An 11,737-nucleotide genomic window follows, 5' to 3' on the forward strand; every position below is an offset into this window, starting at 1 on the left:
GACGGTCATGTTCGTTTATTTTTAGCTACAAACACAAAATTCATTGATTAAAAGAAACAGCCTGTACATATGTTAAATCAACAAATAATCCTGGCCGAATACAGAAAATTATCAGAATATGGAGCAACACCGCCCTCTAGTGGTGAGATGAAATCTTGTTCGGCAACCCGGGTTGACGCCACATGTTTATGCTTTTTCTACGATGAATGTGAAAGAAAGATATTTGCAAGGAACACTTGGTTGTTGTTTCTAATAAAATATTTCTTTTTCGCTGGCTAAAGACGATTAAAGTCATGCAAAAAAAAAAAATTTCAAAGGAGCGTGCAATTGTTACAAAGAATGAGAGATATCCTTCATATTTACAAGTGAGAAGGGGTATATGCCAAGTCCTATATCTTGAATGACGGGGAAATGTTTACAATGACTACTCAATGCTGCCTTTTGTTATCAAGAGCACAGGATTTTAATCATAGGAATTTTGCTTAACCAAAGAAACGACTTCTTTATGCCTAATGAAGTCAGATTAAGTGAAAACACGAACGAGGAAGCACGTTGCTGTTCCAGTGCAGTTTGCATAAAACCAAACCTCCCGTTTCTGTTTTGTCTGTTTCTGTTCTATGCTTCGATTTCAAGCTCAGAAACCTCCCTGCCTTGAACTTGCCTATGTCATTTTATTTCTCCCTTTCCCCATCGGAGAGCTGGTCAGTTTCGGCTTGCGCACTTACACTTGGAATCATAACAACATCCACCTTTCTGCTTTATTGTGACACTCAACATATCCAAAAAAAAGAAACGGACTCTTAAGCAAATGTTACTCGGCTTATTGGAAGCGGAGGGCTAGTGGTTTGGGAATGGCAGCGTTTCCATGTTTCCAAGCACATCCAGCTACGTAGCCGGGCTGCAATGGCATTTTGAAATAAATAAACGTGGACTTGGGTTCAAACCTTGGCAAGTTTAGATTCGGTCCCGTTCCAGCCAAGGTGGAGCTTCCCCAACGCTAAAGTCTCGCCTGTTTCAAGTTCTATGTATTGCCCTAACCTTTACGAGTGTTGGTGCTCTTGCACTTTTTGCACACCAAGCTCTTCGTCTTTTTTGTTTGTCGTTTTCAAAAGAACCCCTGACTTTCTAATATATGGCTACTTCCAGGTCCATTGGCAAACCCAGCCGAATTGATCTTAATCTCCTTCACTTTTCAGACTTCAGCGGCGTCCAAACTGCTGTCTCGCCCAGCCGGGGTGACATATTGAAATTTATAGTACTGATTTTAAGACCTGGTTTTGTCTGCATCGGTGTTCTATCCTAACAAACGCAAACATCAAAATAAGATGGTCTCAAAGAGAGAAAAGCGCCATCGCATATCGTAAACTCATTAGGTCCAGACGTCTAGCCTTCTCAATGGTTTTATTACGCCTCGGTTCTTCCTGTTTTAAAAAGAATGATAGGTATAGGGTTGACAATGAATGGGGAAGCAAGGCAACACCTTTTCCTAGGCCTTAATCGCTGTGGGTCTTTCTGAGGGGAAGGGGGAAGTGATAGCATCTACAGACCCCCAGGTCTCGGTGCCTGTTTCCCTTCACCTTAAATCTTCTTTCAAATGGCTTGAGAGGCCATGTTTTCCTCGAGACGCTTAATTAAAATGGTGTCTCACATCAGAACAACGCTCCTCTCCTTCTCTAAAATATCCCAGAAGCCCGCCGCCCACACCTCAATTGCATACTGTGTGTGTGTTGGTGTTTTTAAATACAATGTACATACATGATTCAGCTAAAGTTTAACACTTGGACGTTCCATTTATTTCCATTGAGGAGTTATGCATGTGCTGAAATCTCTACATCAGGGTGGCTTCAAAGTCCTTATCAGAAATTCACACACACACACACACACACACAACGCGCATATATCTGGTGATATGTGCCGATAACCCTATGATCGAAAAGGACGTACATATTAATTCAGCTCTTGACAAATACCGACAGAGCTGATCATCATGTCTATCAAGTGTCTTTAAGGTCCATGAATTTGAATGAGCGACATGGCGTCATAATTATGAACTAACTTCAGTCTTATTTGAGGACCTCTATGTTTTCCTTACAGATTCCCACACCCCACCCCTGAAATTGCTACATGAACCTTTCGGGTTTTTTGTGGGGGGTTTTGGTTATGTTCCGGATTTATTTTTTTAAGAAAGGCTACGAAGCTTGCGCCACGCACCGCCATCAAGTCCACCACTCACAATTGCAACCAGGAAATATTCTCAGAAAAGAAGGTCGTAGAGGCTATGAACCCGGGGCAAACGCTCTCGACCTGTCCTAGGATGTATCTCCGCATATTTAGATCGTGGCTTAAAGACCAGTTCTTTTGCTCGGTTGCTGGCAGAGGTGGGGGGGGGGGGAGAGATTTGGGAGCAAGTCAGGTTCAAATAGAAAAGATATCAAGGAGGAGTGGGGAAGGGAAGGAAACAGGGCGGGCGGGGGTGATGCAGGCCTGCTCTGTACTAGCTGCTATACAGTTGACCTGCTGAAACCCTTCCTTCGTGTCCACGATTGGTATAATAATATTCAGGAGTGGAGAATGATGAACCGGTGTCGGTGGATACCTCCTGCCTCTCTAAGAACAGAGGAAGCGTCCCTTCGTCTGCAAATGGCTTCCTGCGGGTTATATGCAAGGCATCTTTATTACAGAGAACGCAGAAAGACTGGGGTTTTCTTTTTTTCCCTTTTCTCTCCTCTCTCTCTCTCTCTCTCTCTCTTTGGAGGGGGCGGCGGTTTCGTTTATACTCAGGCGCTGTCTGTTTATTTCCACTTTGCAGAGAGAAGTCAAAGGCAAACCGCGGGCGCGTTTGCACGCACATTACATCTTATTCCCCAGCACACGCAAACCCCCCCATCTTCCCAGTCAATTTATTATTATTATTACTGTTATTTCACCAGCTCAGCCTTTATTATAATAACCTATGACAATTACATTATTATTATTATTTTAAAAATTAAGTCCTTAGGTAGAGTTCCAGGCCTCCGTCAATGGGGACGGGTGCTCAGAACTGTTAACCCGCGGGGCCTGTGGAAGTTAATAATGTTTCAAGTACCGCTTTTAATACAGTGCACTGGAGAGGATGAAACGGGCAGCCAGGGGGGAGATAATAAAAATATTTTATATATTTTTTTCTTTAAAAAAAACATTTCACAGCCTCGATCTGGCAAGACTTTTGCTAAGCATAACCTGCAGAAGGAAAGCGATGCACAGGGTCTGGAGTCCTCCCCTCCCCCCTCTCCGCTTTTGCTTTTTGGAAAGTCCGAGGTAAACGCACTATTGCCATCAAGGTAATCCTCGCTGTCATTCAGTATTAATCGTCTTCATCGCCGCCTTTGACTTCAGTTTGGAAAAGTGACTGTCCCCCCATCTTACAATCCCTCCACTTTCTCTCTTTCTCTCTCTCTCTCTCTCTCTCTCTCTCTCTCTCTCTCTAGTCTAGGGTTACTTGGAAGTAGCATGTCAAACATTTAGTATTTAGTATTTAGATAAAGCCCCCCCCCCCAAAAAAAACCAACCCTAACGTGCACTCACAATATCTTAAAACCAAACTGGAGGCGCGGGGAAAGAAGCGACTTTTACCAAATACATTCTCCACACCCAGCCCTTTCCTTTCCAAAATACCTGACATCGACCACATTACTGCTATCTAAAGAATAAACCCACCAGATCAATAGGAAGTTTTCGAGCCAGTGGACCTGGCAACATAATAATAATAATATTAATAATAATAATGACAATGACAATAATTAATATCGATACTTTTGTGTGTATCTTCATAGAAAGCCCAGCACATTTCCACAAACGCACGCACGCACACCCTCAAGGCGCTAGTCCCCTTTATTCCCTTTTTCCTTGTTCATCTTTTTCATTTTCATTCTTCGGTTCTGAAACCATATTTTAACCTGTCTCTCGGTCAGGTTTAAAATCCTAGCCACTTCGTAACGGCGGTCGCGGGTGAGGTACATATTAAAGAGGAATTCCTTTTCCAGTTCCAGAGTTTGGAATTTTGTGTAAGGGCAACGCTTTTTCCTGGTGGAACGAGCGTGAATCCAGTTCGCGGCGGGGTTATCTGGAGAAGGGAGAGCAAGAAGGGGGGGGGGGGAGAGAGAAGGTCAGGGTTCGGAGGGAGAAGAGGGGCAGGCATTGAAGTAGGGGAGAGGGTTGGGGAGGGGAGAAAGGTCGTTAAATTAATTTAACGGAGGATGCCTGCTCTTTTCACAATTGAGGAGGAATTATCATAAAACCTTGAATGGCCCGGTCTGTTTACTGTACAAATGATGTCTTCTTGATGGCCGTAGGTGGTTATGGGGAGCCTTTTTTATGGCTGCTTGTTGCCGCTTGCGCTCGAGTAGGCGTCTAGACGTTTTTATAGGTTAGTAAAACTATCGGTTTTGCACATTGGAGCCTTACAGGTTGGGGTAATAAATCAAAGCGGGTGCAATTTCTTTTCTTTCTCTCTCTGGCTCGGATTTTTTTTATTTTTTTAAAACTTACTTGGGTCAAGTTGCTGCTGAGGCTTCTCCTCCTTCAGATCGCTGCTGGGGCTGGCATTGCGGCTGCAACCAGACGCTGGCTTGGCCGGGGTGGCGGTACTGCCGTTGCTGCTGCTGGTGGTGGTGATATTGCTGGTGGCTGCAGCTACGGCGGCCGCAACCGGGTGAGAAGAACCGTTGCTCACTGTTGCTGCTGCCGCCGCCGCCGCCTTCTCGCGGGGCTCTGCCAGGAAGGAATTGCACGTGTACTCGGGCCCATTGACCCCCGAGGGCTCCCTAGACGGCGCGCACTCAGTTCTTTTGGAAGGAGACTCGGAGCTGCAAGACGAGGAGGAAGAGGAAGAGGAGACGGTGGCAGAGGAGGAGGAAGGAGAGGGCCCCACCGGACCGGCGGCGGCGGCGGCTGCCCCGCTCTCCGGCTTGACGATCCCGTAGTGGCGCGCGCTGGAGGAGCCACCGCCGGCGCCGTTGGAGGCGATGCTGGTCGTCGCCGCTGCTGCTGCTGCAGCAGCAGCAGCAGCCGCGGCACTAGCGGCGGAGACGTTGCTGTTGCCTCCGCCGCCGTTGCCGGGGCTGCTGGGGAAAGAGGCGAAGGGCTCAATCCAGGAGCGCACGTATCTGCCTCCGCCGCCTCCGCCGCCCTCGCCCGGTCCGCCTAAGTGCGGCTGGGGCATGTAAGGGTGGTAAATGCCGGGCATGGGCGCCGGAGGCTGCGGGTGCACGGCGGGCCACGAGGCTGGGAAGACGGCTGACTTGGGCGCGAAGCTGCAGGAGGAGAAATCCGAGCCCTCGGCCACCACACCTGAGGATGGCCTGGGGGTCGCATGGTGACCTCCCTGCAGGAACCGGGCAGCCCCTCCGACGCCGCCGACGCCTCCTCCTGCTCCTCCGACGCCGCCACCGTACACTTCCTCGCTGTCGTGGCCTATGAGGGAATCGACATAGTAGTTACTGAGGGTGCCGCCGGTCGACATTTTTTGGAGGCTCCCTCCGTAGCAGGGCATATGATGGGGGGAAGGCAAAAAAGGTTACTCTGTTAACTGTAGATGATCGCCTGGCCCGGAGAACAATCGTAGTATTTTGCAGGCGGCCAGGCTCAGCCATTGGTCCCTCCGCCCACGTGATCATATTTACCAATACTCCAAGTAAATCAATCCGCTAAACTGAAGGGGTTGCTGTGATTCAAGCGGAGGTGGTGGTTGGAAAAGAAGGGATACGAAAAGGAAAAAACCCAAGAAGGCAACAAGCTAAGACAACAACCTCCTCCCGCCTTAAAAAAAAAACACTAAAAAAACAAACAAAAAACCCTCATTCCCATCCTCTAAGGAAAACACTAGTCTCCAAAACGTGTAATTGTATACAGGCAGAGAGAGAGAGAAATCCTTCCACTCTCTTGCCTTAGGCTTAGCAGGACTCCAAGCGGGCGTGGCGCGCTACTAGCAGAAGCAAGTTCGGGGACTATTTGTTCGCCTCCTTTGAGAGGTTCCTGCCATTCATTCCGCTGCCATCAGCCTCAAGCACGGAAGTTCTGCGAAGGCTTGGCTTGTCCTTGTCTTTGGAAGCTGCCGAGGAAAACCCCCATTGAAATCATAATAAGAGAGAGAGAGAGAGAGAGAGAGAGAGAGAGAGAGAGAGAGAGAGAGAGAGATGGGGAGGGGGGAGCCCAGCGAGATCCCCGCCTGTGAAAACAAACACTGCCAAAAACTGAGAGTGTGTAACGACTCCTCATAAAACAGGGAAATGTTACAGTAAAAAAAAAAAAAAAAAAAGCGCAACAATGCAGGAGAGGGCCACTTTTCCAGAGCAGCTCTTGGTGTCGTTTCCTTTAAAAGGAAAAAAAAAAAGGAAAAACAGCAACACACGGGCAGAATTGAATGATTGAAAAGAGAGAGAGAGAGAGAAAGGAAGGAAGGAAGGAAAGAGCTGCCCATTGTGTTGTTTTAAAACAGGTGGAAGACCTCTCCGCAATGATTTTATGCCTATCAATAAAAATTTTATGAGGTGCATTTGATTATAGATTAATGTGTCCCTCTAATAAAATGGACTGATGGCACACGAGGAAAAAAAATAATCTCAATCTCTCTCTCTTTCTCTCTCTCTCTCAACACCAGTCTTTACTACAGTTTTCAAACTTTGGATTCAAACGGGGGCGTTGTCATTACTTCCAAGGTACTCCAGAGTTTGGGACCCTGAAATGCACGAAATAATGAATGAATGAGCCCCGAAACGCCGCAGCCCCTTGGACAAGATCACATTGTAAATCGAGCCCGCTTTGCAAACATTCTGCGAGAAAGACGAACTCGAGGCACCAGTGGCTAGAACTTATCCCCACTCCCCACCTCAACACCTTCCATTCCTTAATTTTATTTCCTGGATATTTTTTCTAGTAAGCACAAACTCCTCCTCCGCCAACCCCCACCCCACCCCTGCACCATAGAAGTCAAGGAGATTCAATCTGGTTCAACCACCTTTATTATTTACTATCAGAGACCACGTATCCAGAGTAGGTTTTGAACCTGAAGCAAACGCTTCGCCGAGGATTTCAAGCCAACTGAGCCATTTGTTATCATTCCTTCTTTCCCCCCCCTCCTGCTCCTTCTTCTTCTGTTCGATTCTGAGAAAGCCTAATATGATTGACTGAGGAGAGAACGTGCAGGGCTACTTCAAATCCAAATCTTTGCTTGGAACAAAACAAAGGAAGACACGAAACGCATCGAGGGGAGCCGACAGGACTGCGTTACATATCTGGACGCTGGAACCAGATTTGTAGGAACCCATCTCTCTCACTGTTTGGTCTCTTTGGGTTTTATTTATTGTAACTTACTGTTTTCTTTATGTGCGATGGAACTCACGCCCACTTCCTTACCTCTCTCTTTCTCTGTGTGTCTACATACACTCAATGTTCATGCTCACATACCAGTTCAAAACAACCTAAGTATGCGGAAGCCATTGCCCTCGATTCCAGCTGAATTTACTTTCAGAGGGAAATGAGTTTGAATCATAGCCGTAAGTGCCATTTTCTCACGGCAACATCACGGAGTGTTTATTGAGAGCGAGTAAAAAGGAAAGGGAAAAAAAACACACCAAATATCTCTAGGTGTCTCAGTGAGGGAGAGACGCTTTTATACTGAAGTTATGGATATTACAAAACACAAACACAAACCCAGAGCTCTGCGTAACATCTCACAAATACCCAACGACCTGGTGTTAGCAAAGACACAGAGAGTATACCTATCATCTGTGTACACGACTATATACAAATACATACACAGGTTTTGTGCGCGCGCGTGCATACATGACATCTTTTGTACGCCCTTTGAATTTAGATACACACAGTTTACTATTGATAAATCAGTACCCCCCAAAAAGCATCCACCTATATGAGAACAACTTTATCAGATAATTAACCAAAACACTGGGGTCGGGTTGGAGAGATGTGATGTCACTCGTTCTTTCATGAACTGTCTGGGTGTCATTAGGTTAGCAGATATTTCCAACATGTTAGAGGCAATTTCCTGATTTGGAAGTCAAGGAGGGGCATTTGTTGTTAGTTACGAGCCCATTTCTCCAGAAGCTGAGCCGGCAGTTTCTCAAGCTCCTTCCCCCCCCCCCCCTTCTTTCTTTCCTTCCTTCTTTCTTTCCTTCTTTCTTTCTTGAAGGTGAAAGCATTCCCAAGTATTTGGACTTCAGCCTGGAGTCATGTTCATTTGCAAACTCCTTTTAAGGGACTTTCTGCTTCGGATCTCCCCACCCCACCTCACCCGACCCCCACCCCGCCTTCCTAACCCCTTCCCCAAGATAAAGTGGCTGTGAGCAAGATTTCGCAGCGATGTCCGGGGAGGGCGTTGCGGAGAGTCGTGAACTTCATTATCCTGATGTGGGCTACAACGAAGGAACCACAGAAAACAAACACAGGCAAAAAGCAAAATAACCCAGGATTGTCAGGAAACCAAAACGTGTGAGCGTTTGGAGACGAAGCGGGGAAAGGCCCTGTAGACAGAGACTAGGCAATATGGCTTCCTTTATTTTTTTTTACAACACTGCAAGCAGGAATCTAATAATAATAATAATAATAATAATAATAATAATAATAATAATAATAATAATAATAATAAGTGTCTAGGGTGCATGAAAAGCAAGGGAGGTGAAATGGAATAAAACAACTGCATTTATTTCGCACGCTGTATTTGTAACGATATATACAAACTGCAGTAAGAATTTGCAATAAGAGCACATTTAGGCTGGCAATCGGGGCTCTGGGCGAAGGCTCGTTACGGCTTCCGTTTTCCTTCCTAAAAGTCAACTTACCGTTTATGATTGAATGGGATAAAGGTGTCCACTTTCGGTCATAACATTTCACTAGCGTTTTGGCGCTCCCTTGTCAAGACTGTCTGTTCCCGGCGCCCTAGGCCATTTCCTCGCGACCCTAGCAATTGCTAAAGGTATTATTAGGACTGACTGACACAGACAAATCTACCCCCCCTTTTTTTAAAAAAAAAATATCTACGAGCTCCCACACTAGTAGGAGGGTTTGGGTTGGGGGTGTGGGGTGATGGCGGGGTGCGCGGGAGGGAGAGTCTTTGAGCGCAAGGAGAAGCTGCGAAATGGGCGAAATGGTAGCGTTTCCTGGTTCGGTTTGGATTTGGATTTGGAAAGACCAACCAAAGGAGCCTCGTGAACTTTACAGAGTTTATTGCATTATACATGCGAATAGGACATGCACAAAGAAGAAGGCGTAGGAAAAAGAAGAAGAAGACATATTGCTTGTTATACCACTACGATTCCACGTATGCACCACAAGGGGAAGAGAGAGAAAAAAATGTCTACAGTTGAGGAAGAATGAAGGATTCCATTGCACGCACGAAGGACAAGTTTGACGCACACGGGAGAAAGGGGAGTGTTACATCTTAAAATGTGCTTTTAAAAATTCCTTTTCCTCTCACTCTCGCTCTCGCACTCTCACTCGCTTTGCCTCCCCCCCCCCACCTCTCAAGGAAGAAAAAATGCTTATTTTTCTTTCTTTTAAATAATTATTAAAAGTATTGTCATCTACTCAAAATGGCATGGCCCGTGTAACAGCCGCCCCCCCCATAAATACCACGTGGTGAGTTAAAAAAAAACATGGAAAAAGTCACATTATCTGGATGTCCAACAGCTCCAATAAGTTAAGACCAAATGATCATATTGAATCAGTGTTTACCCTGCATTACGATGAGAAAAATAATAATAAATTACACGTGCTAGGCTATATATATGTATATATATATACACACACACACATACATATATATATATACATATATATACTCGTCGTAGGAACACACATAAACACTTGCAGCACTAAAAAGAATGACAAAAGGTCACATTCTATCAGAAATTAAAAAAATGGAAAATGAAGGGGGTCTACTTTTGTCCCCCCCTCTCTGTCTCTGTTCCCCCCAAAGTCTTTCCTACATATATATATTTATTATATATATATATATATTTATATATACCAACTGGTGGTAACTGAGCCCAGGTCTCAATCCTTTCAAGCCCCCAGTTGAACCGGTTTATGAGAAGGTCAGATTGGCGGTCAGTTCTCGGATCCGGTTCTCTCTGCTCATCTTCTTGAGCTTCATTCTGCGGTTTTGAAACCATATCTTGACCTGCCTGTCAGTGAGGTTTACGCTCTTACTGATCTCTAGGCGGCGCTCTCGAGTGAGATACATATTGAACAAGAACTCTTTCTCTAATTCCAGTGTTTGATGTTTAGTATAGGGACACCTCTTCTTTCTGCCACTCTTTGCAGTTAACCAATTGCTGGTTGGAGTATCGGACTTGATTTCCTCTAGCAACATCAAAGGAGAAGGAAAGAAGGAAGGAAGGGGAAATAAGAAAGAAAAAGAAAAAAGAAACACCTCAGTCTGTTATAGAGTACCCTTGGCCATGAACCTACTACATCCATTGTGTCTGGCAGATATGGTGGCTTGTGGGTATTAAACATTGCTAACGGAGGTGTGTACATTGGGGCAGGGCGGGTTTGTTTTTTTTAAATATAAGGATAATGATACAAAAAATGGTGTCCACATTCGAGTTAAACAATGCCAGCAGCAACACTATTTTCCACTCTCTGGGTTATTTCTGCAGCTTTCCCAAACATTATCTCTATGCATTCTCCCTGCTAATCCACATATTTCAAAATAGCCTGTGGCACTGGGAGCAATATGAATACTGTCATCTTCCCAGTGGTTCGCATTTCAGTGGATGTGAACTGTGCAAACCAACCCTCGCCTTATAAAGCCACTTGTTTGGGAAATGGCTCAGTTAAAAACAGTACTATCCCCAATCATGTTGAAAGAGATTCATCTGCATCACTCATGAAATTAAGCAAACGCCCAAGGCGGGGGGTGGGGGGGAGGGAAGTGGCCTTTTTAGTCCCCAACTAACACCAATATGAAGGGGTGCGAATACCTAAAAATCAACTGTATTTATCGTTTTCACTTTTAATTCCCAATCTCCTATTAGATGCAAATGCCAGACCTGGGCTTAATAAACATGGTCTGTGTTGTTCTGCACTTACTACGAGTAACAAATGCACAGTAGAGATTGACAAGTTAATTTTTACTAAAGGCATGGTTTCTGAGGGGCCCCCGCCCCGCTCTTCCACCATATTCTCCACTCTCCAAACGAAGCCCCTGCGGTCCTCCCCCATCTTGAAATAAACAATGCAGTTCCTTCCATTATTTCATAACAGCCTTCAAAGCCTAGTGAAATTAGGAGACCCAAACTTGTCTTATCTATAGTACCTTATCCCAAATTTAGACTTCCTTCGAAGAAAGGGCCTTGCCTTATTCTCCTCATACTTTATATGGGCTCTGCGGCACCTCCCTGTTTTATTTTATCTCGTCAAAAGAAAAAACAACAACCCCACAACTTTTTATTACCATGCTTAGCAATCGACTGTGCTCTTCACAGAGAAGAACCACAGGAAATATTTGATCCCAATTTGACCGGGGGGGGGGGGAGAGTAACAGTGGGTGTAATTTAAGAACCTCTAATCTGAAGGAGCTGCTGGAGCAGTTATAATGCAGCAGCCTTGGCAAGAGAGAAACGAAAACACCCTTTTCCTGGCTGAATCTCTGGGATTCAAAAGACATAAAACGATGGGTGTCACCAACATCGTGGCCAGGTCCTAAGGTATCCATGCCCTTCTATTTCCTTTTTGTTTT

The 11,737-nt window shown here is 45.4% G+C and overlaps 3 protein-coding genes across 5 annotated transcripts in view; all 3 read right to left on the minus strand.

Moving 5' to 3' along the window:
• Positions 1-11,737, minus strand: part of HOXD3 (homeobox D3) — a 92,335-nt gene that overhangs the window by 64,326 nt on the left and 16,272 nt on the right. The gene's annotated exons all lie outside the window — the stretch shown is intronic.
• HOXD9 (homeobox D9) overlaps positions 1-11,737 on the minus strand; it is a 27,989-nt gene continuing 16,252 nt past the window's right edge. The window contains exons 2-3 of one of the 2 annotated variants that reach the window (XM_077916777.1): positions 4,528-5,451; positions 1-4,102 (exon numbers count right to left, since the gene is read on the minus strand). In XM_077916777.1, the coding sequence (XP_077772903.1) occupies positions 3,861-4,102; positions 4,528-5,451 (1,166 nt within the window). In that variant the 3' untranslated portion in view covers positions 1-3,860. Of the gene's footprint in view, positions 4,103-4,527; positions 6,913-11,737 lie in introns of those variants that run through there. The other variant, XM_077916769.1, reaches the window with a different exon arrangement.
• Positions 7,615-11,737, minus strand: part of HOXD10 (homeobox D10) — a 5,527-nt gene continuing 1,404 nt past the window's right edge. Inside the window, exon 2 of the mRNA XM_028748996.2 lies at positions 7,615-10,356. Coding sequence (XP_028604829.2) covers positions 10,079-10,356 — 278 coding nt within the window. The 3' untranslated portion in view covers positions 7,615-10,078. The remainder of the gene's footprint in view (positions 10,357-11,737) is intronic.

This window comes from Podarcis muralis, chromosome 1, assembly GCF_964188315.1.
Source record: "Podarcis muralis chromosome 1, rPodMur119.hap1.1, whole genome shotgun sequence".
In the NCBI taxonomy this organism is placed as follows: domain Eukaryota; kingdom Metazoa; phylum Chordata; class Lepidosauria; order Squamata; family Lacertidae; genus Podarcis; species Podarcis muralis.